General features: G+C 40.6%; 1 protein-coding gene across 1 annotated transcript in view; it reads right to left on the bottom strand.

Moving 5' to 3' along the window:
• The window catches only part of Snd1 (staphylococcal nuclease and tudor domain containing 1), a 437,644-nt gene that overhangs the window by 169,467 nt on the left and 242,919 nt on the right, over nucleotides 1-25,258 (bottom strand). The window contains exons 13-14 of the mRNA XM_048340172.1: nucleotides 23,241-23,351; nucleotides 5,983-6,055 (exon numbers count right to left, since the gene is read on the bottom strand). Coding sequence (XP_048196129.1) covers nucleotides 5,983-6,055; nucleotides 23,241-23,351 — 184 coding nt within the window. The remainder of the gene's footprint in view (nucleotides 1-5,982; nucleotides 6,056-23,240; nucleotides 23,352-25,258) is intronic.

The following is a 25,258-nucleotide window of genomic DNA, read 5'->3' as shown; positions in this document are numbered from 1 at the left end:
ATAAAGCAATCTCCTCCCTTTTACTATGAATGTATGAGCAAGTGGCTGATAGAGCCTTGGAACTTCTCCTGGCCTGAGACAGGCTAAGCTAGCTCTCACTGTGGTGTTATAGTCATGGGCCTTTTTTTTGTGTGCTGAGAGAACTAGAATCAGTTAGGTACATACTGAAGTCCAACTGGGATCCAATGTACTTTGTTTCAAGGAAGATGGACTAGAGTGAACAATATACCTTACTAGCTTGTAATATTAGTAACAGCATGGGCAACCAAATGAGGCAGAAATTGAAGAAAGCAACAAGGAGAACCCTACATCTGCCAACCACCATAAATCATAAATACCTAATATTACACACAAAGGTACAGGTCTGTTATGAAGGCACATGTTCCCATGAGGTTCTCCCAAATATAGAGCAAATATAGAGCCTGGCATTAGATATTGTGTGAATGGAGCGCCTCACTAGGGGATCCCTCCAGTCACAGTCCCCGTCCGTCTCCCATCTACCCCTCCTTTCGCCTTCCCCAGGCAGAATCACAGGTCTGTTAACCTTGAGCCATCTGTACAGTAACTAAGACTGCAAAAGAAATAATTAGGACATGGTGTGGGACAAAGAGAGAAAAAGAAATGAAAGGGCTATTGTAAAATAAAACTCAAAGAAGGAGCATTTGTGCCTTCAACTATCCATGACTAGGAACAACAGAAAGGCAGCTGAAAGGAACCGTAGCATCATATAAGAAAAAGTCCACGGTAGACAAGAATACATACAAGAGAAACTGCAATTAACATAGACTTAACTTGCAGAATTCCTGACAGATTTGCTGTTTTACATTCCTTGAACTTACAAAATAGACCACTTTTTACTCTCCTGATTTAAAAAAAAAAATTCTTCCACCAAGGCTACATCCTATGAGCTGCAAAGGAAAGTAACTGCCATAAAGGTCCCCAAAATTCTTAGGAAAAGGAGGATGATCTAAATATCTATTGCAGGGGAGAAAGGCAGTGTTCTTCAAGTATGGGAAGTCAATAGAAAACCAGATGTGGAAGGAAAAGGTCAGGAAATAATGCTAGAAACAAAAAACACTCCATCTATCTCCCTAGTTACCTGCCTCCTGCCTATTATCTTATAAGAAAATTTCTATCCTTTCTATTTGCAAGTTACAGCCACACTGGTCTCTTTAGTAATTTTTCATTACTTGATTTACTTCACTTCATCAATAAAAGCAACCCAAAGTCTGACCCCCTAGAGCTAGCCCTCAGAACACTCCAAGGTACATTTTTTAATAGTAATACTATGCACCTCCAACAAAATTAATCATAGAGAAGAGGTCAAAAAACAGAAGCCAAGTCACAAGGTGATATAAATGTCCAGCTGAGTACAGCATGTTCCACAAGTAAAGAATAGTGAATGAAATTAACAGATGAGTGAAATACTCTAAGACAATCCCTTCCCCATTTTGGTTAATCTAACGAACCCTATGGTTTATAGAAATGTAACTGAAGAGGATGGTGGTCTAGGCTCTATCTTTTTCTTATGTTGTCAAAGGACAAACAAGCAATCATAAGTGCTCCTGCATTAGTGCAGAAAGAACATAGGTGAAAAGAGACAGGAACTCAAACACACACACTAGGCCTCCTGGTGCACATATGGAAGAGGAGGCATAACAGAGGCACAGGAAATGTATTCGCAGTGTTGGCTGTCCTGAGGAGTAGAAAGATCTCTCTCACCTCGTAACCATAACTGATTTTTCTGATCTACCAGAACAGTAGTTAGCTATGCACCAGCCCCATTTTATTTCCTGTTTTACACTCTGTATCTGCGGGAGATTTTAATTATTACAGAGCAGGCTATAGTGAAAAACATAATAAACCTAAGATTAAAGAACAGCCTTACACGCCACAGACACACAAAGCCCAACTTTTTCTCTAGTGAGACAGGATCAGGTAACAACAAGCCCACACCCCCCAGTAGTGGAAACGTGGATGTGTGGAGTGAAGCAGGCACCACAGCAGTCATCCCAGTCAAACTTGATGGCAAACCAAGTCAGTCAAATTCATGGGCAGAATATTACAGAAAGGACAGCACTGGCCGGTATTTGTAAGATCCTACTTTGTATACTTGGAAAACGAGAAAAGAAGGAAACAAATAAATCACTTCTTTGGACCTAAATTACTGACCTGAGCATAAATACTTTTCTTTCTTAGTGTTTACTCTAAAATTAAGTGCAAACATATCAGAGGACCATGTTGTTTCAAAGTACTAGACAAAGAAGGGATTCATCCAGTTGGTGTAACATACAGCTACCTTAGGTGAGACTCAACTTAGGCTCAAACATCATCGAGATTAATAAAGAAAGGATCACCTGAGTGGTCAGTGGTGCTCACCGTCCAAGGAATCTAATAATCCTCAAATCCTATGCCTGAATTACTTATTCTCTACTTTCCTCGGGTAGCCAAGTAGGTTCTTACTCTTTTTTTTTTTTTGGCCAGTCCTGGGCCTTGGACTCAGGGCCTGAGCACCATCCCTGGCTTCTTCCAGCTCAAGGCTAGCACTCTGCCACCTGAGCCACAGCGCCCCTTCTGGCCGTTTTCCATATATGTGGTGCTGGGGAATTGAACCGAGAGCTTCATGTGTAGGAGGCAAGCACTCTTGCCACTAGGCCATATTCCCAGCCCAGGTTCTTACTCTTGCAAAGAGCAAAAATATTCTAATACACCCAGACCTTCACTCTGAAATAATTTTTTGTAAATATAGGAGAAGCGAAGAAGAATGGGTACAGTTCAATCTCCCAAAGTGAGAGGCAGTAAACACTAGGACAGAAATGCAGGCTCATCCTTTGTCTTACTAACACGATATAACCTCCTTCATACTGCATGTTTCTTGAGTGCATCTAGGAGACAAAATGTGTACTTATTGATGTCCTCTTTTTCCCCAAGGATAGGCATAGGGTTGGGAGGAGGGTGGAGTGAGATACTATGTACCAATAACAGTTCATAGTAAATTCATTGTGGCAGCATAGTGCATACACTGTCATCTTAACAGAAACTTCCATTTATCATGACCTGCAGCTAAGAGGGGGAATCAATCTGGGGCAGTGGGGAACACAGCTAGAGATTTAAAAGAGATTAAGAAAGTTTTATGAAGCCATTATATAAGTGTACACTACATTGCCATCACTACTGGTATTTATTCTCTATCAGGCCGTATGACCCTGCATGCCCACCTGTCCCTCACATAGCAAAATTGCCAGCATGCTCCAGGGAGCAGAAAACCCATACATCTCACTTAAACAGCACAAGGGCACTCAACACACACTCATACTTAACACTGTGATGGAGAGACGAGAAGGTGAGAAGGGGGAAAAAGACAAACCTACTCTATTACAGAGGGCACAAAAAAATTGCAATCTTAGCTGAATAATTTGTGATTCAGGCAGACAAGGTCATACCTGACATCTATTTAAATTGAATAGCTTTTTCACTTCCAGTCTTCTAGTTGCTCAAGCTTTCCTCTTTTATTTATGTGATAACTGAGCAAAATTTAACTGGCATTTATTTTTAAATAACTTAACAGCAAACCAATTCTTTAATATCCAGATAGAAAAGAGATTAAAAGTAAGTATGAAACTGAGCCACCTTTCAAGGGAAAGCTGGTAAAGTATGCAGAATAATAATGAGAAGATGAAGATAAATTTCACAAGATCTACTGCTATCAAACAGAAAAACAAAGGGTTAAAAAAGCACAAAGATTACGAGGGCAGGAGGGGCCTATCATTCAAAGGCAGCAATAAAGAGCTTGAGGATCCTGAACTCAGAGGTCCAGGGAGGAAATTCAGGCAGATCCAACTCAATCTAACATCCTTTTCTAGGACTTCACCTCACCACACGCACAAAATCAGAGCAAGAACATCAATCTGAGGAGCCAAAAGAGAGCAACCCATCCCCCAAACCGTTTCTGTTTGAAGCAGAGGGAAGAGTGGGTATCCTTATATGGGTGTAGTTTTAATTTATTTTTAATATGCCTTTATTATTTTACTTTTTTCTTATAAAATTATTTTCAAGTAGTACACAAAGGAATTTTAAGATGTCAGTTTATCAGTACAGTAATCGTGATTAATGCCACGCCTTCCATCATTTTCCCTCAATCCCTCTCAACCCCACTCATCCCCTCAAGGTTATCTGTTCCATTTTCACATTCGTACATTGAAGGTGGAGTGTATTGGAAACTCTTCTATTTGACTGTTCCCTCCCATATATTTTTATTTTGAATTGACATACTACCCCAAGGTTTAATTCAGCTTTGAGAGGATCCAAAAGCATGGATACTATGTTTTTTAATGGAGACACGGTCTTTTTATGTAAGCCCCCACTGTACGCTGTAAAATGGGAATGCGTAACATTTTTTCCCCTGAAGCTAAGCAGCCCCCAAATTGCCTTATGACTGCTCCAATATCTCTGGCAAAAGAACAATATTAAAGAAAATACTGTTGAGAATACCATCACATGTACCTATAGAAATTAGTAATATATGTATAAGAATAACTCAGCAGGGTAAGCCACAGAGAAAATGGGCCAGATAGCATCACACTAGGCATGTCACACTTGTTAACAATGAGTCTCAGCAAACACACACAGTCACCTGTGGCTCAAAGACCATTAGCAATAGGCTTTTAGACTGCTCAGGATTCTAAGCAACAATAAAAGCATATCACACCCACTTAATAGAGACCTTGACTTCTTGACTGAGGAAGTCCATTTCATGTGACATAGGTGGTATTGTTTAATCAGCAGCAGCACTAACTGGCTACAGAGAAAGAAAAGCTCATCAGATCCTATTGCCTGAGATAAACAGAGTATCAAGACACCCAAGCAAGGGGGAACAGCCAGACACATTTGTAGTAACAGAGTACCAGGAACCACGAACAAAGAGTTAGCCAAGCTTGGAAACACAACATTAATGAGAAGCTATTTCCCTCTAATTCATCACTGCTCTGGGCCAGGGTGAGCTCTAGCAGCATTTGTCTGTACTTGCATTTTCTTCTCAATGGCCAAGGCAAATTCCCTGTTTATATAGGTGAAGATTTCTTAGCCCCTTTTCCGTCAGCTCTCAGGTGATATTGCCCTCCATGCCCAAGGCACAATCCAACCTCTTCTTCATCACAGGTAGTGATGGTAAACGAAAGGATGTACATCACAGGTATGTTCCTCAGACACTAGGTGGAAATCAATACTGGTATTGTTCAATGACCTCTTAGCTAGGTCATGGTTACATTCTCAGTGCCTAGAACAGTTCCTAGCACATAGTAGGCACTCAATAAATACAGTAGGTGAAATTCACTCAACCAACAGAGATCTATTCAGCAAAAAAAGATCTTAAATGTGGAAGGAAAAGGTTCTTATTGCAAAATGTTCATTTGGGGGCTTAAAAGTATTTATGTCATTAGATTTGCTATAATCGATTTCTATTATGTCAAAAGATATTCACATGTTTCTTCATGCTTTCCTTTTTGCAAGCAACCAGAGGAAAAAAGAACTCATTAGGAAATCACAATTAATTCTTAGACTTATCCTAAAGCCTACACTTGACTTTTACTATGAAGACATTCCATTCACAGTGAGAATTAAACAGGGATTTTAATGAGCTAATTTTATCTCAATACAACTGGAAAGAAGTCTCTTCTAAACTTCTAATAGTTCATAGTAGAGAAAAAAACAGAGACACTTCATACTGGTGTATAAGCCCACATTGTATTTTGCAAAACAGGGATTTGTAACAAGAATTTAGAGAACAGGGTTCTAAATTCTACCTTTGCATAACATGAAACAGAATCCCCACGGATGCCTAAGAAGATACCCTGGAAAAATTCAAATTTAGGGCCTGAAGAAGAGCAAGCTATGAAAAACAAAGAGGCCGAGTTCTTCTGTGCGTATTCACTCATGCTTGGGGAGCCTTGGCACCCCACAGTAAGATTCAGGGACAGGACTCACCCCAGAGATGTCTGCGACACGGTGGATGGGCACTTCCTTCTTGCTGTGCAACCCCTTCCCGTTCTTAATAGCTCTGTAAAGGAAGAAGAGAAAACTCAATTAAGAAAGCTAAAATAAACAAAAAAAAACACAATGGGAAAGGGGATGAGGGTGGGGAAAAGAAGAAGAATGAAGCAAGGATTGTTAAAAGAGTAGATGTCAATGTCCAGATCACAGAGTAGGCTAATAAGTGGCCACTCTGTGAAGAGCAGTTGCTGGAGAGACAACGTCTGGTTGTTCTTCTCCTGAGCCCCGTTACCAGTACTTGGCTGCCAGTTTCTGTTAACAGTGTGCCTGGTAATCAGAGAGCTTCCTTACTTGTTTCCAAATTAAAGGCATTGTTCTGGGCACAAAAGAAGAATCAGTTGGAAGAGCACACTCCTAAGAAACAGAAGTAATAATGTTTCTTTCAGCGTTTAATCACATGAAACATTTTAAATGCAAAATATGGAGCTAGTGTTCCAATTCTAATGGAAATAAGTTCCTTCCAGGTAAAAAGATAAGTTGCCCTGAATGAAGCAATATTGTACAGAAAAGTCATTTAACAGTTGGAAAAAAATTAGTAAATGTCTCATAACTGATATTAAACCTCATTCCCAATCAGTTGCAGGGTGTAATAACAGAATTTAGCAGGGGGGAAGCTGGGATCTGTCACATGTTTGACCACAAGTTGGTTTGTTATATCCAAGGTTCTCCCTTTTATCTCCAAATCCTGTAAGTGGTAGCGTCAGGGGCACAAGATTAAGCCTCACTGGGTGTGGTTACTGTGAAACAAGGAAGTACCACATTATAAAGTGGACTGGTAGGTCACCAGGTCCCCACACTATCATGACAAAGCTTTCCTGAGTATTATTTATTAGTAGCAGACTCCAATAGGGAAGAGTTAAGACACAAAAAATAAGAGCCTGGTGCCAGTAGCTCGTCTGTAATCCTAACTACTCAAGAGGCTAAGATCTGAGGATTGTGATTTGAAGCCAGCCCAGGCAGAAAGTCTATGAGATGCTTATCTCCAATTAATTACAGAAAAAGCTGAAAGTGGTGCTGTGGCTTAGGTGGTAGAGTGCTAGTTTTGAGCAAAAGAAGCTCAGGAACAGCACCCACGCCCAGAGTTCAAGCCCCAGGATGGGCAAAAATAAATAAAAAGGGATTTAGGGGTCTCCCACCCTAGACACACAAGGAAGTAGGGAGAAAGACGCCAGAGCAAGTGTTGAGGGTCAGAGTGTGGGTCCCTGCTCACCCAGTCACCACAGTTCCACCTTCTTCCTCACTCAGACCTACAATGAGGGGACAGGAACAGTGGACAGTGCTTTGTAAGAATTTCTCTCAGGGTAAATATATACCTAACTTTTTTAAAACCCAAACACACATAAACCAAACTGGGTGGATGATGTGCAGTGGGAGCTGCAGGGCCATACTTCTGTGCTTGGGTCTCTCTCACCTCCTGAACTACTGGGCCATCCCTAGGAATCTGTCATTCAACTCAACTGATTTGAAATGCTTTTGATTCACAACAGTATTTCTTCACAGTCTAGCTCCTACTCTACAATGTTGGCAAGAACAGAATAAACAAGAACTAAAAATCATAATCTCTCACTCTGTTCTGAAATGCTAACCAAAAACAAAGGCATTTCCAAGTTTCTTTATCCCAATGGTTTCTCCTGGATTTGAATCATAGGTTTCAGCTTTAGAAAATCAAGTAGGGCCAGGTAGGGGTAGCTCACCAGCTATAACCCTAAGCTACTCTGGATGCCAAGATCTTGGTTTGAAGCTAGCCCAGGCAGAAAAGTCCATGCAACTCACCTCCACCTAACCAGCAAGAAGTCAGAAGTAGAAGTGTGGCTCAAGTGGTAGAGTGCCAGCCTTGAGCAGATAAAGCAGAACAAGAATGCAAGGATTTAAGTTCAAAGCTTTGAGTGAGGCTTTGAATACTGGTATTAAAAAAAGAATGAATGAACAAAAGAAAGAGAAGAGAAAGAAAAGAAATAGCAAATAGGTCAGACTATTTTCCTTCATGAGTAGTCTATTACCATTCAGGATCCTGCTGGGGGCCACTGATCATGATCAAGGAGTGCCTCTGGCATACCAACAGAACAGCAGCTGAGATGGAAAACAATGGCAAGAAGCCATTCAATAGGCCCTCCTGGTTTCCCTATGGTAAACTGGAAGAAACCCTTCAGAAGGCCAGGCAAGTTCAGTCATCCTCAACCCTTTCCCCTCCAGTATACCCCACTCCTGTAAAGGGAGGCAGGCTGAGTTTTCTGTAGGTCCATTAGGGCACCAGATGCCTGCAGCCTTTTCCCCTTGCAACAAGGACAAGGAAAATAAATGGCTCTGTCCTCTGAACAGGCAGATTCATGTAAGAGCACTGAAGAGCCCATGGCTGTTCCTGGGATGAGGAGGATCTCATACACTAAAAGGAAAAAAGCCCAGGGCGTGAGACAGAATAACAAAGTTCTCAAGGCAAAAGCAGTGAAGTGCTAAACTATGCATCAGCTTTCTTCCTGGTGTCTAAAGTAACCACCCTGTAGCAGAGACCTCAGGACTAAGACTTAAGCTCCCAAAAGGCAAGTAAATAACACCTAAAACTAGAAAACATGGGCAGTAATGTAGACACATGGCAGTAGAATTCTTTGTCTTAATATCTTTTTAAGAAGCATCTAATTCATGTCCTAATTCCTAAAGAGTATATTATTGGATGCTTACTTGCCTACAGGCATTAATTTTGGAAATTCTTCAAAGACGGTTTTTTTTTTCCCACACTTTCTGGCACAATTGAATTTCTGGCACATTAAAAGTTAATAAGAAAGGTGCACCATAACATGTAATATAACCTGAGAGTTGACTGAGAGTGGAAGGAAGACCTCTTGGGTCCAGAAATTCAAAACCAGCTCCACATAGGAAGACCTTGTCACCCTCAAAACATAGCAAATAAAATCAAGTAACTTTTCTTGTTTTACTAATTCTCAACAGAAGAGACTAGACAGTTAACTAACTACTGAGTTCAAAATGGTGCCACCCAGGTTAACAAGTGTGAGAGACCTGTGGACAGTGGTCCGTCTTTTTTTTTTTTTTTGTCTCCTTCCTGTGCACAGTCACTTTGGTTTTTGTTGCCATATTGCTGCAGAAATGACCCTGAGGGAGCTGTGTTCAGCAAAAGCTCCCTGTGACTGTCAGAAGGTGGATACCAACTGCAGGTACAACTCAAAAAAAGAATCTAGGGGAACTACTCTGGGGGGAGTGCCAGCAAATTTGCTGCTCTTTGTGAAGGAGTATAGCAAAATCTTGGTTTATGATGCATACCACATCACAAGAGAATCGCCACTGAGGAATGCTCAGAACACATAAGAGTTCAATACTCTAAAATTACTCAAGTTTACTTCTACCATGTGTGCAGTAGGTCTAAACATCCATAACTTGAAACTGCATAAAGTAGGCTACATCACTGTCATAAAAGTTAGTGCTGTACCCATTAATAGTGTTCCCTAAAATGAAGTCGTATTTCATGCTCTGTATGTTGACTACTGTGGATGTTTGAATCATTTTTCCCGTAATGCCAGCCAACTTCTACTAAAGACATGCTTCCTTTCAGTGAATCTAAAATTTTCACTTTATCACTTAAATTAGGCACACTAATGATGCCTTTGGGGCATCATTTGTTTTGGGGAGGCATATTTTCACAAAATTAAGACTAGGGAAACACTCATCAGATCACATAACGTTTAAACACAAGTGATGATTACGGAGGACTGAGAGCTCCTCTGCACTAACTGAGCAGTGTATGCTCACAGGAACTTAAAACTTTTGTTTCTGAAATTCCTTTCAGTTATTTCCTTCTTTTTTGACCATACTTGGTCAAAACAGAATGAAGGTAAGCCTGCAAATGAGGTGGGCTTACTGCATGCACCTTCAGGACACAGGTCCATGATGGGGCTGCATATGGAACAGAGCCCTGGAGACCAAGATGTGTGGTTTACTCATGTCCCCAAGGAGCTCCTCCTGGCACCCTGTGCTCCTCCAGTATAAGCCAAGAACTCTGTCTTTGAGACATGAGTAGGTGGAAAAGAGCAGGTTCGCATCCTGTGCCATTGAGAACACTACAGATCTCTTATACTGCTGCCAATTAAGAACAGATCCATATTAGTTTTCATTAGGCAAGGAATAAAACTCAACTATAAATTCTCAACTTTTCTTATTGCACCACAGCTTCCTCACAAAGGCAGACTGGTGTTCAGTCTGGCCAAGAGAACAGAAGCAGTGGGGCAGAACATAACCTGCCCCTCTCATGAGCTTTATTTTTCCACACACACAGCATTCAGACATGGCAAGGACCAGCAATACCAAGAATGGACAAAACCACCATTGTCAGGAGAGAAATGAAAACAACTTTCTCAGTTTTTCCCAGGACCCATAAGGGCAGTGCCGTTTTTACATAGTGGGAGATGATCTCCATCCAGATCTCTAAAGTCTTTCTGTAATAGCCAAGTTTGAAAGTCATTCATATTGCAATTTCTACCCTCCCTCTAGCAAAGGTAGATGAGCACTGTAGAGAGCTGTCACCTCATCCGCACTGCAGGAGCAGCATCTTGCATTTCTTTCCCACCTAGTAGCTGACACTGAGCACTCCCCAGGTCTCACAAGAATTCCAAGAACTCCTTCTCTCCAAGCTGGATGTCAGTCAGTATCATAGAACCAGTGTGTCCTGGGCTAATGAACTGCCCGATCATCAGGATATCTTCTTACCAATTCAGTGATGGCAGAATGCTATTCTCAACCAATAGTTCCGTAAGTTTGCCAAGAAATTCAAAGGATTTATAGTGAGAGTCAATCTTATCTCAATCATAAAATGGTTGTCATGTCAGGAATTCTTACTCTGGAGACATGAGTGAGCTTCAGCTAGGATGCTAGGAATATCTGCAAGTCACCTTGAAGTATCAATGTGAATTTTCCTAGAGAGCAAAAGCTTTCAACAGTTTCATAAAAAAAAAGAACTGCTTTCATGATGAAAAGATCTAAAGACAATAAAGTAATGGAAAGTAGAAAAGGCACATGTTAGAGAGTAGTGGGGAGATGATGGGGCAAAGGAGGTGACAGTGTTAATAGGTCAGGAGCTCCTAGCTGTGTTTCTTCAACTTTAATTTCCCTTTAACGTTGCTGTCTTGGTCACCAGAGACCACAAGGTCCCACAATTCTGCTTTTGTTTTATCCCCTACTTGTAGCACTTTGTTCCTTAATAGTATTCACTTCACCATTTTGTAACCTTTTCAATTTAGGCACTTACCAACTTATATCAAGATAACTTTACAAATAATTTTAAGTCAATTCGCTAACCCTTCTTGATATTGCATACATACTGCTTTGATTCTACATTGCATATTATCACCACGACTTCTCCATCAAAATTTCTTTCATTATTTCACTCCCCCATTTAGACTCAAAAGACTACAAACTAAATGGAAATCCTTAATGCTAGACTTTCATGGGTGTCTATTATGTGGTCCCAGTTTATGAGCTTGCATGATTTCCATATCATTCCTTTGAATCCAATTAGGCCCATTTGCTCTAGGAGCCTTCCATGTAAGTTCTCAATTATGTGTGTCTCCTAGGGTTTTACTTCCTCTTGATCTTATCTGTCCCCTAGAGGTCTTTCCCTATATAGAATGAAAAGTCTGTCACATATCTGTAGCCACAATCTTACCACAGTCATACTAGATAGGTGTCACATAAAAATTTTGAAGCTGGGCTCTAGGTGAGCTGCAGTTAAGAGCAGGGAGTATCTATGAATCCCTTTGAAATGATAGTTAAGCTGTGTATGTGAATGGGCATGGATATGTGACAGTTTGGAATGCAACTGTGAACTGTAATGCAACTTTCACTTGGTTTTATGTGTCGATCTTCATTTCTGCAGCTAGAATGAAGACCCTTTGAGGGTTAGGATGTTGTTCTTAATATTTGTTATGATATTTAACATAGATCTATGTTCACAGTATTATATAAACAGAGGGCAATCCCTAGTTCAATTAAAGTGTGATTGATAAAGCTGAACAAATACATGCCTGGTGAGTGATTATCAAGCACAGAATGCTGATAAGATTTCACATTACACACATGAACAATGCCAAAGTGATTGTATGGCAACAAAATGAGGTTTGCTTACTCTCCTAGAAGTGTTTCATGACCTCCAGGGCAGACGAAGTGATGGCCTGACCAGTGTGTAAGAAGCAGAGAAGCATCCCCAGAGGTCCCTGGAGCTGGAAGAACTAGGTAAGAGTCTGAGTGGCAGTGGGAGAATTGGGGAAGACTAGCATTCTGACCACTCTAAACAATAAAACAGAACCAAATGGCAGGACTGGAAGGAACTCCAACCCTACAATAAAGGATAAATGACTCAGAAGAAAGGAAATAATCTCAACAGAAAAGGTTAGAAATCAGAAGAAAGAGTGAATAACTGGCTAAACCTCCAAAGCACTTCTCACTGTGTTTCAGGACACATTGATGAATATGCTGTTGTAGCTTTAGCCGAACACAGAGATCACTGAAACATGGCAGCAGTAAACAATTCCTTTGGCCTTTCTACTGGTTCCTGGGAAACTGGAAGAAGTAGCACTAGAAAGTACTGCACTAGAGAGAAAAAACACAGAGCAGGCACAGGTGCAGGTATGTGTTGGGATAAGATTTTATATACAGCTGCATTTTCAATGAAATGAGAATTATTGATAAGAAAGACAGAAAGATGGAGAGCACACAGACTGCAAATGAGGAAATTGAGTTCTATGGTCAAGGGAGGTAGGCGGACTAATGACTCAGTATGTATTATGAGGCAGTGAAGCAAATAACAAAGAACTCCAGGTCATCCTCTCATCTAAGACTAATATAAGTAAGAAATGAAGACACATGCTATTGTGCTAAAAATGACAACGGGTCTGCAGTGGCAGGAAAACGAGAAAGGAAGGATTATGAGCTCATGGCAAAGAATAACCAGCAGCACAATGACAGACTTGACAGGTACTACAGATACAGGTCCCAGGGTAGGATCGAAGGACTATTAGTGTTGTGCAGAAATAGCCATTAGGAGTCTAAAGGCCCCAGAAAAGTAAGATTACTTAAAACTGCCTCAGTGACACTGATTTTATAGTTTTTTACTGTCTTGATCACAAAGTCCACCAAAAAAATTATGGGAAACAATGATTCATAATCCTATTCTAAGATAAATCTCCCTTAATGTTTTCTGAGTGCTTATACACACATATCCTCCCACTTAGACTTTTAAAAAATGGTACCACTGTGGAAAAAGTTTTGTAGGCTCATTTTTATTTTACTAGAAACAACAGCTAAATGAACATTTCCCTTTGTTATTAATTTCTTCACATCATTCTTAATGTTTATTCAGTAAATCCATCATATGGTTGCATGTTTCATAATTTAGTCAATCCCCTATTGCTAGGTATTTCTGTGAATATGATCCTTCCACTACTATAAATAATGCCACGAGGAATAGCTTTTAGATAAACTGACAGGCAATTCACTAATTAATCTTAAGATAAATTAATAGAACTAACACTGCCAGGGCGCACGGCTAGCAAGTATTTATTTGTTTTGCATATACATTCCCCAAGGCAACCAGATAGAACATTCTTGGCCCAATGGATTCTTATTTACAGATAACCCTTGGCTTTGGGTGCTCATTTCCTTATCCAGTCTATCTACTATGTACCTATTCTTCTGTGACTTAAATTGTAATTTAAACAAGCAAATCTTAAGCCAGGCACTTGTGGCTCACACTTGTAAATCCTAGCTATTCAGGAGGCTGAGATCTGAGGATTGCAGTTCAAAGCCAACCCAGGCAGGAAAGTCCATGAGACTCTTTATCTCTAATGAACTACCAGAAGACCCAAAGTGGCTCTGTGGCTAAGTGGTAAAGCACTAGCCTTGAGCTGAAGAGCTCAGGGACAGTGCCCAGGCCCCAAGACTGACAAAAAAACCAAACCAAACCAAAACAACAACAAGAAAAAAACAGCAAGCAAATATTGCTCACAGACATCAAACCTACATATTATGAATACTTACTTGTATGTACCTAATACACTTGATTTGTCACTATGATATGAATAAACAAATCAGTTAGAGATAATTTTAATGTGCCCTTTGAGCAAGGAAAAGCAACTATTCTTTCAAATATAGTAGGTGAGCCAAAGTGACTTGGGCCTACTGGAAAGGATTCACTGCTGTCCTCTAGAGATTTGGTTCTCTGAACGTCATGTTAAGGAAAACAGAATGGGAAGTAATCCTTCTCAGCTTTGGAGTCCAAAGCAGGAGGGGAGGAGGTGTCAGAGGAAGCTTAAGATGAAATAGAAATGCACAGGGGAATTGACAAGAAATTGAGATGCAAAGAATCCTTGCTAAGAAAAAAAGCTATGAAGTAGATTTTCCCTTTACAACCAGCTATAAAACTGTATGCCCTGATGTATTAGTGATTAATTATTTGAATTATTATCCTCCTAAGAGATTTCCAAGGATTATGACAAAAGTAGGAGAAGAATATACCTTCTGAGAAACTCAGCTCTCAGACCCATTCAGCCAGATGACATTGCAAAGGAGCCAAACCAAGCAAGCCCTACACCACTCAAGACGATTTCACATTAAATTAGCCAAGGGCTGGAAGGGGTACTCAGAAGGAATGGAATTAAGGAGGCAGAAATACAGAGTGGAAAGGGGAGAAAAAGGAGCCAAGGAGAAAAAAGTGAGCTTGTAGAGTCCAAAGCTTATCTCTTATACCTTACTCTTTATTACTTATAACCAGCACTGTTTACTCCAACGTTAAACTGCCAAAAAAGGACATACAACTGAGTTTCTTTTGCAGTGGTGGCCCTCCAAGTTTCAGTGTACATCAGAACCACCTGAAGAATGTGTTAAAGAGATGGGGTGGGGAAAACTTGTTAAAATACACATTTTAACAAGTTTCCAAAGTGACACCAATGTCACTGTGGTTTAGAAAGTCAAATTATAAGACATTCAAGGAAGTCTAGGTCAGTACTATCATTTCATCGTTACAGCTTATTTTGGATTAAAGTGATATTCCCATTCTGATGAAATGTATAAATATTCTGTGAAAGGAGCAAGATCCTTTTAGGAAAAGGACAGTGAGAAGCACTGGTCACAGCTTTTCTGAATAAAATTCATCACAGCTGACCACTGGGAGGGAGACAGCAGTGACTATGACCAAATCATCTGGAAAGGTTAGTCTAGGAGAATTTCCTTTGAAGGAAAACAACCAGCATAGACTAATATTATAGAAGAAATTAGGCAAAGGGAATTTCTTTTTCTTTTTTCATTTCAATTAGAATACATTAGTTGTACAAGGGACAGATTCTTTGCGACATATCCACAGGTATAAGATACATCCCAATCAATCCCCCATCCTTTCCCTATTCCCCTCTTTTTAGCAGGTCCCACTGTTCTATTTTCATGCCTGTAGACAAACTAATTGAACTACAGTCATTATTCATTCACTCCCCCCAAGTAAGCCTAAGCCCCTCCTATTGCCCACCCAACAGAGCTTATTTCACTTTCCTGTCACTTATTTTTTTTAGTGTGTAATAACTGTTTTACCATGGTACTTCCTATGGTCATATATTATGTTTTCATCAGAATAACCTTCCCTATTGTACTCTTTTTTTGATTTTTTTTTTTCCAGTCCTGGGGCTTGGACTCAGGGCCTGAGCACTGTCCCTGGCTTCTTTTTGCTCAAGGCTAGCACTCTACCACTTGAGCCACAGCGCCCCTTCTGGCCATTTTCTGTATATGTGGTGCTGGGGAATCAAACCCAGGGCCTCATGTATATGACGCAGGCACTCTTGCCACTAGGCCATATCCCCAGCCCCTGCACTCTTTTTTTGAATTCTTCCCCCAATCTTCTTTGATCAACAGCGTTCATTGAGATTTTTCATGTTGTCTGCAAATGTAGTTGCGATGTATTTTCAAATTATTCATCTTTCTTTGTTCCTCTTCCTCTCCCTTCATCCTTGCAATAAGGAGAATTTTTTGACTGCCAGTTCATCATTTGCCCATGATTTATAGAACCTCCCCACAAACTCAGTACACATGTACAACTCTTATAACCAGCCCAGGGGTGTGGTTCTCAACTAAATTCTAATAACTTGCCTTATGTCAGAAAGAACGGGGGAGGGGAGAGGGGAGAACAGAGAAGAGGACGAAGGGAGTGACAGATCCTCTTAATATCCCGAAGGGGAAAACTCTTTGGAATGGAAGCATTATATAGCTCTCCAGAAGTGGCCATTTGTGCTGCCTTAAATACAGATTGATTACTGCTATTTGGATGTTGAGTGCATCATCTTTTCTGAAGAAAGGAAAAAGCTAAATTTCCCCCACATTCAGCTGTGTCGTCAAATCACTTCCCCATGCCAGCTCTTCTAATGCATTTTCCTGTTATCAAATCCACATGCAATAGCTGATCTACCCTATTCCCCAACAGAGCACCGCTCTCCCCCCATTAGCAACCTCATAACTGTGTCACCATTCTGCAAGCCCCAAACATAGTGGGGCTGCGCATCCAAGGGTTAAAAAAGAGAAAAGGCCAGGATGATGTTTAAGCCAAAAGCCTGTCTCCTTTCTCTCTGCTGGCTTCCAACCTGCATTGGCATGAGGTAATGCAGCTGGGTGAAGAGGGCAGAAGATAATTCATCTGACTCTTTCTATGATGCTTGAGCTAAAAAATCCAACAGTACCCTGGTGTTATAGGAATCTACAATTAAACAGTGAGAGAAAGAGGGAAAACTTCAAGTAAAAGCTATGTTTTTAACACTATTCAATAGTTCTAGTTTTATTCAAAGAGAATTTTTACTTGTTGAGGTCATTAGATTCAAAGTGAGAAATCTTGGTTTATTTAAAAGCTGTACCATTCAACTACTGAGAAGATAAGAACAGAGGCTGAACAGAAAAGATGAATTTCAGGGAGATACTCTCATGGGAAAATTTAAAAGAAATGAGAGATGGAATAAAAAAGAAGTGAGACAAGCAGTGTTAATAATGATAGTGAAAAAAGGAAAGGCTAAGAAAACAGGTGAGAAAAGGGAAGAAGTAGGAAAAATAGCAATATCCAAAGGTACTATTAAAATTACTTAATGCCTATCTCTCTGAGAGTGCATGCTTTGTAAAGGGCTGGATCTATTGTTCACTACAATTATCCCCAGTGCTAGGACCTATGGTCTACACTCAATAAAATGAGAATGAGGAGATGAACTGAAGGCAAAGCCATCACATGCAAGATAATGCAGCTCTGAATAGGTGTTCTTATCTGCTTTCTTGTAGGATGGATTAACCCCTGTCATCTATACTATGATAGGGAAAATCAGTTTTAAAGTTTCAAAATACAAACACTTGTTTGTTGGGAACTCAAATTCAAATTCCCTCCTAGTTTTTTCAATGGATTGGTACAGAAATAAGTGAAACTTGCTCCCAAGTTCACATGGTGCCAAACCAGTGTGACTTCTTTACTTTAAAAGGATTTGAAGCTTTGTCTTTTCATTTACTTTGTTTTGTCAGAACTGGAGATCAAACCCAGTGTCTAGTATATACTAGGCCAGCACTCTATCACTGAGTTATACCTTTGCCCTTAAGGTTATATCATTTAATTTAGCAACAGGAAGTGCTCAGAATGTTTATGTTCTGTGAATAATGTAGATATGGATATAAGAAGCTCCATCAAAAGCTTTTCCACTTATGAAATGTTATGGAAAAGCTTCCTGTCAGAAAAGCACTAGTGCTGCCTCGGGTTACATCACGAAGACAAAGAGTATTTCCTTCCCAGCAATAATGAAGACACTTCAGTGAAAACAGCAAAACATATTAATAACTGATAGGTATACATGTATGGAAATTGGAAAGACCTTTGCAGGTCCAGTAATTCTATCACCAGGAGAGACACCCAGTGAAAGCTGTATCCTTCTTAGAAATACACAGGATAATGGCTTAAGAATCACCAACAAGCATCAAAGCTATGTGATGGAAACGCCAGCACAGTTTTCCCAGAGCTTCAGGAAAAAGTGTACAATAAGAGGGCACTGTCAAGCACACTGTAAAAAAGCAAGGATTGGATGTTTTTGGGGCTTGGAGTTTGGAGATGCAGTAAGGTAGGAACACTCATTTAAAGAGTGGGTTTGCTCAAACAGAGGGGATTGCAAAGAGGAGCCAAGGCAGAGCTGAGAAGAGGGCTGGTTTGTGCTTTCCTCTCAGAGGAAGAGAACAACATCACAGTGTTCTGAATCTTCACTGTGCCAGGCAAGAAACCGAATGAAAATATAAGACAGTCTCTCTTGAGACAACCTTAACCTCATAACGTATGCCCAGAATCAATCACTTAAATCTTCTCATTTTGTTTCCTCATAATTAGGCTGGGGCATTAATGTCTTGCGTGCACGCGCGCGTGTATGTGTGTGATCTTGCAATCTTAAAATCTTATATTAAAAGGTATTTTGAAAGAATAAAGCTCTGAACTAAAAGAGTTCTTTGTTTTCCTGTAGAGTAAGCTATAGCTTCCAGAAATTCTTAAAATGATTTCTTATTTTGGGGCCAGGGTCTCTAGATGTAGCCCAGGCTGGCCTCAAACTTTCAAACCACCTTCCTCAGTCTCCCAGGTGTTGAGGTCACAGGCATACACCATCATGCTTGGTTAAAGTATTACAGTTTTAAAGCAAGTGACAGGCGAATGCCCATGTTTGCATGCCTAAAGAAAACATGGCACACAGCCAGGTATTGATCTGACTACTCATTAGGAGCTTGTCTTTGGTATCCATGCCATGTTCAACAAGAGCCCACATGGAACCATCTAGCTCCATTCTAGTCTCTCCAAAAACCAAAGTGGGTGTGTTATGTCACATACAAAGTATAGACTATATGAGATATTTTTATAGCTCTTCAGAAAGAACACTAAGTCCTGACTCACTCTCTTGGGAATACCTCAGAAAGAAGTAACAGATACTCCCCAAAGGAATCAAAATCTGTGAGAAGTTTAGAACATTTATCCAGACTAGGAATACAGCAGACCAGTGAACAGAGAAATACAGAAATAAGATGAGAATTTGGAAATGATGGAAAACCAACCTGAGTATTAATCATTAGAATCATTCAGAAAACAAATGAGGTGTTATAGTCTCTAAGGATCCCATAGGATGCCTCTAAAAAAGGGGGATCAGATCCAGGGGTGTCACAGAGAAATGTACATAAAGAAACTGAATCTAATTGTCAGCTATACTTAAAACTCCTTTTGGAAAAACAAATAAATTTAAAAAACCTCAAACTCAAAGAAATACTGGAGCTCTCAGAATCCTGGGACAAAAACCAATGGCTTTTCAATGGAGCCCATCAGTGAAACAAGGCCTGAGAGTATGCAAGCAAATGCCAAAACCTTATCTTACAGGGACACAAGGTAATGAGGGAGGATATAGTTGATGACAGACAACTGAGCTAGAAAGGAAGGCTGCCTTTGAGGAATTAGAGGCTTATTTATCCTTTAAACAAAAAGATGTGGCTTCCTCGAGATGGGCCAGTTATTTGAGCCATAATGAGGGTTTTTCCATAAGCACACATCAAAACGGAGGCACCTCCAAGGGTCAGCAAACTAGAGAGCTGAGCTGTGGAGGTGGAAGAGCTGCTGGTGGAAATGCTGGAAAGCAACTTGAAAGCTGTACATTAGTATTCTTTCTTTTCTATCTTCTATCTCACCTGGTCTCCCAATGAGCACATAACATACCACTCCCTAAGCTCCCACCACATCATGAGAGAGGTTGGCAGATCATTATCCGCCCCACCCCCAACCAGCCCAGGGAAGTAGCTCCTCAGAGCTTTGAGAAAGCTCATCAACTCCAAGGCAGGCAGCTGAGCTGACCCAAGAAGTCACAGAAGTTAACAGGTTGCCCTTTTCCCAAAGCTTACAATGTTTCTCTAAAAGGATTAATGGCCAAGCAGTGCACTGGAAAGCAAAGTCAATGGAAGAGCACTCTGTACCACCGCTGATATCACTAGTGATAACCAGAGAGAAAAAACAGTGACTAAGGTCAGGAGTAAGAAAATCTGTTGGAATTGCCACTCTTGTGGGGAGGAACTAATGAAAATGATAGCCTTGCATCGTCACCTTCACCCACTTGAAGAAGTTTCAGACAGAATAACTGACACAAATGCAGCAGATGTTATTAATTTGGCCTTTGCCAAAGCATTAGACACAGTAGTGCAAGAAATTTTACTTGGGAAATTAATTCAAATTGGCTTGGTTCAGTACACAATTACTGAAAATTAAAAAGTGGCTGAGGGATGATAAACAAAAGACAGTTAAGTGACAGTCCATGCAGTGAGAGACTTGGGGTCAACACCAAAGCCTTTCTTATTGAGGGGCTCTATTCATGGTCCGGAAAAGGAGTAAACAACTCGCTAATGAGATCTGCAGAGGATGCAAAGCTGGGAGGTAGAGAAACTGAATTGACAGGGGCATCAAATCACAAAGCAGAGTTCAACAGGAAAAAATACAGCTAATCTGTCTAGGGGAAAACAACCCTAAACTCAGACAATATTTAATCCATAGGCAGGATGAGGGGCAGCAGAAACATGTAAAAAGTTCAGACATGCTGTAACTCAATGACAGAACAAGTAAGAATGCTAAAGGGACATGAGGAGGGTGCCAGGGAAAGACGGAGGGCATCGACCTGAAGGCAAACCAAAATAAAGCAGTGTCAGGAGACAGGTAGTTTAGGAAAGAGGTCAAGCTATTGTTTGAAAGAAAAAAACAAAAAAACATCCATTCTGTCCTCAGTATCTTTTTTTTTTTGTGCCAGTCCTGGGGCTTGGACTCAGGGCCTGAGCACTGTCCCTTTTTTTTTGGCTCAAGGCTAGCACTCTACCTCTTGAGCTACAAGACCCCTTCTGGCTTTTTCTGTTTATGTGGTACTAAGGAATCGTACCCAGGGCTTCATGCATGCTAGGCAAGCACTCTACGGCTAAGTCACATTCCCAGCCCTTTCAGTATCTGTTTTAATGGGCTATAAAGCCACCATCCCTACTAAGCAGGTGCTCTGGTCTTTTTTGGACCTCACTTCCCGTGGCTGGGGGTTAGCATCTACAAAATGGCACAGGGCCATCATCCTAGGGTTCTCTGACAATAATGTTCCAAAAGAAAAGCCACTCACAGTGCAAGTTGGCTGTTTCCCCTAATTCTTTATAAGGCCTATATTGCCTTAGGGCAATGCCTCCTGGCTTTGAGAAAGTGTTAATTTCTCTCCATTTACTCAACATGCAACAGCGCAATGACCCTGAAGCCAATTTTTCCACCATCAGTCTGAAAGCAATGGCTCAACAAAATTATCTCTAGGTAGCTCACTGCTTTAGTAAGCAACCATCTTGTTATATTACTTCAGCACAAAATCAGCCCTAAAGAGGTTGTTTTCTTTTTAAAATCTAAATCAGAAATTTCCCTATATAGGTGTACTCATTAAACAACACTCATAACAATCCTCACACCATGGCTATCTCTAACAACATAATAAGAAAGCTGTTTCTGGCTTCACTTTCCAGAGCAGCTTACCTGCCTATCAGAATTAAATATTCAATAGTGCCACAGTAAAAACAAGCACAGGATATATGACAATACATCCCATTCTGTTGGGTTGTTCAGTGTTCCTATTACTCTGGAAATACCTCACCTGTTTGGGTTGCTATCAGACAGGCTGACAAGCTGACCATGAGCCTACACCATGAGTCCTACCTACTGTTTAGTGAGGGGCTACCTAGATGATTTACAATATTAAAAGATATATAGTCACTTTTCTCATGATATGTTCTTTGAACTAACCTGGGTTAGTAGTGACACAGAAAGGGAGAGAAGAAAGAGGAAGAAAGGGTTATTATGAGGAAGACTAATTACCAATCCATACTACATTATTGTTACTATACTATCCTTATTATGGCTTTGGGGATGTAGACTTACCATGTATAAGGGGCTGGCCTCATATATAATCCTCATGCCTCAATTTCTTGAGTGTGGTGGTTATAAGCATGCATTACACTTTGTTTTTAATGGTCACTAAATGAGCCTTAAATCTTCATACTTAATAAACAGTTCCTAGACAAGACCTATGGAAAAGTCCAAAATAAAAAACTTCAAGAAGACACAACAGGCTGGCAGACTTATTTCTCAGGTAACATTCTGTAAGACACTCTATAAATTCCCTAGCCATCAAGATGTACAAGGTGTTAGAGATAAATGTCATATATCAGGGCAAAGTTCTGGGCCAGATAGCAAGAGAAATGATACTAATGACAAAGTCTGAAATTCATTGTAACTGTAACCCATAACTTGACAATGACCAAACATCTAAAGCTAAGTGGGTCCTGAGGCCACAGAAACACCACTGAGTGAGGCAAACTCATGCAATCACTTTGAAACAATGGATATATTTGGTTTAGTCCAAGTAGCTGGCTGAGTTATCCACATGCGTTCACTTGTAAGTAGCTCAGCTCCTGCTGTTTCCCAGGAAGTCTGGGAATCACTCAGCCAATGGCACCACAGCAACAAAAGTATCCCAGCCAGACTAAGAGCCTTGAGGAATGTCAACGGCAAGAAACACTGCAGAGCAGACTGCAAGTCCTTGGGGCAACCAGCCACAGGGATGAAGGACAGAAGTAAAATGTCACAAGGCTTCTCATATGCTCTCCTGCCAGCTGTCAGAAGTGTTTCAGACCAAAACTCATTTCCTAATAAATGTTTTCATTTCCGTTGTACATGACAAAAGGTCTAGAGGTGATAAGTGGGAGGAGCTTGGGGGAGAGCCCTCTGAAGGTAAAAGACCTAGGCAAATGAACTGCACACATAAAAAGGGCTTCCTTATAGGTCCCAGGAATGGTGATAAAGATGTTTGGTACAGTGTGCACATCTATGTGCACCTTTTTTTAACACCAACACAGGGAAATCTTTCGTGTTTCAGACTTGAAAAAAGTGGATGCTCAAGTGTATTTAATCAAGGTTAGAAAGTAAGTTCCAAGTAGGCCCTTCTGGACTTCATGGGGGAAAATAGGAATCACAAAACGATTACAAGCTCTAACAGCACATTTTTTTTTCTAACACATTCTGCCCAGGTACATGTACAAGAGTGAGGCAGAGAAAATGAAACAAAACAGGGCTGTAGAACTCAATGTGTTTAGTCATTTTTCAAACTCACCTGGCCTCTGCAGCCAGCAGTTCATCGTAGTGTGAGGATCTCTGGTCATCATCCTGTCGGTATCTGATCACTGTGGCTAGACCTTTGCTGACAAGGGCCTCAGCGATGTTTCTGCAACAGGAAAGATAGGTCAGTGAGCACTAAAGGTGCATATGGGGCTCAGTCAACAGAAATAATAACAGTTAGCACCTGGAGGTCTTAATGCATTCTGGCGGAGTGAAGGAGAAGCCAAGGATTTCAAGACCAATGAGTAGCTAAGCTAGAAATCCAAATAAAAGGGTGAATAACAAACAAAGTTCCCTACCTCAGCAGTTTGCTGGTTAGTACAGTCAGATGCTATATCAATCCATAAATAAAAACTAGCAAAAAATATCTGTGAAAAGCCCACATCAGGCTAGGCTATTTACAGAACGTTATAAACAAGCCACTACCCTCAAGAAAATTCTGCTCTAAAATATCAGGCACATAGATTAAAAAAAAACGGAACACATAAAAGCATGACCTAAATTTCTCAAAATCTCCTTCCTATACTAAACGCTAACTAGAAAATGTCTTGTTTTACTTTGGCACTGTTAGAGACATCGGTTTAACGTAATAGTCAAAGTATGTCTCTTCTCATCTCAAATCTGGATAGGAGTGGTTTCCTATCCAATGTGGGTCTGGAAGAGAGCCACAAATGGATAGGGGGGTTGGCAGGCAGGAAGGAAGCATTCTTGTAGAAGAAAACCAGATGGGGAACAGGAAAACAAAAAAGCATAAAACCTGAGGTGACCAGTTTTGGAACAGTCTGCCAATGAGACTATAGAAGACCTCGCATTAAAATCTGACCTGAAGCTCTTCTTGCATGTAAGGAATCTTTTGTTCACTAGAATAGGAAAACTGCTCCCACATGAAAATGCGAGGTGCTTCTGTAAGTTGCCTTCAATGCTAACTAAAGAGGAGAGAACAAAGAATGATGCTAAGACAATCAATGAAGCATATTTGCATGGTTTCTCGACAATCTGGAATGGGAACATGAACACAAACAGCCAATTGTAAAACTAAATCATGAAAAAATTAACTATAGCAAATGCTGGAAAGCAAGAGTCATGATATTATTGAAGGAGAGTCGTGGTTATGTCTTTTTTGTATCTGTCATAATTACACCAAAGGCCCCACACATACCATCTGGTTCGTTGCCCTTTAGGGAGAGGATATGGTAAGCAATAGGCTACTGTGCCATATGCTATGATTTAGAATTGTTTGAAAATGTAGTTAACTCTTAACACTCTAGTGGTCCTCATAAAAATGGGGGGGTCGTGGGTGTAGGTAGCTGGATTAACCCACACCTCTGCTTGTTTAAGCCCATTTAAAGGCTCTACTCATCTAACACTAGGAAAATAGGATTAAAAAGGAAAGAAAAAAATTAGCCAGTAGAGAAAAGGAGGAAAAGATGCTGTGGCTGATTCTTTTCCATTATGTGCCCCTCTACTGTCTGTTTATCTACCGCCAGCATGATATTAATATCTCTAAACCGCCACGGAATTAGCACTTCTCAAAATCCACTCCCACAAAGAGGCTGCTTTGCTGGCCACCCTGTCTCCTGAGTCACTGCCTAAGCGTGCTGGCAAATGCTGTCATTATCACAGAGTTGTGTTTGGCAGCCCAGAGAAGGCAACAGCCCCAAATCAGCAGATGTAGATGTTGATACACGGTGAGGATTTAACTAAGGTTGTCACCAAGGAGTGCTCCCAGGGCCAGGAAGAGGTTCCACCCACCAAAGAGCCAGTGAGACAGCTAGGAAGGAGTGGGGAGACAATTCCACTGTGACAGGTTGAGATGCCTTGGTGATTTTAAATGCCAAGAGAATAAAGAAATATTTGTTACTGCATTTTCAATTACTGAGCACTGGCATTTTACAGTCAACATGGGGTCTGAAGGAGAAAGCAAGAATGACATAGCATGAAAGGAAAATTTCACTCAAGTAAGTTTCTATATGAGAAGCCAGAGAATACTAAACAACAACAACAAAAAGCACA

Source organism: Perognathus longimembris, chromosome 2 (genome assembly GCF_023159225.1).
Source record: "Perognathus longimembris pacificus isolate PPM17 chromosome 2, ASM2315922v1, whole genome shotgun sequence".
In the NCBI taxonomy this organism is placed as follows: Eukaryota; Metazoa; Chordata; class Mammalia; order Rodentia; family Heteromyidae; genus Perognathus; species Perognathus longimembris.
The sequence above is the reverse complement of the archived record's forward strand: the minus strand, read 5'-3'. Positions and strand labels throughout refer to the sequence as shown.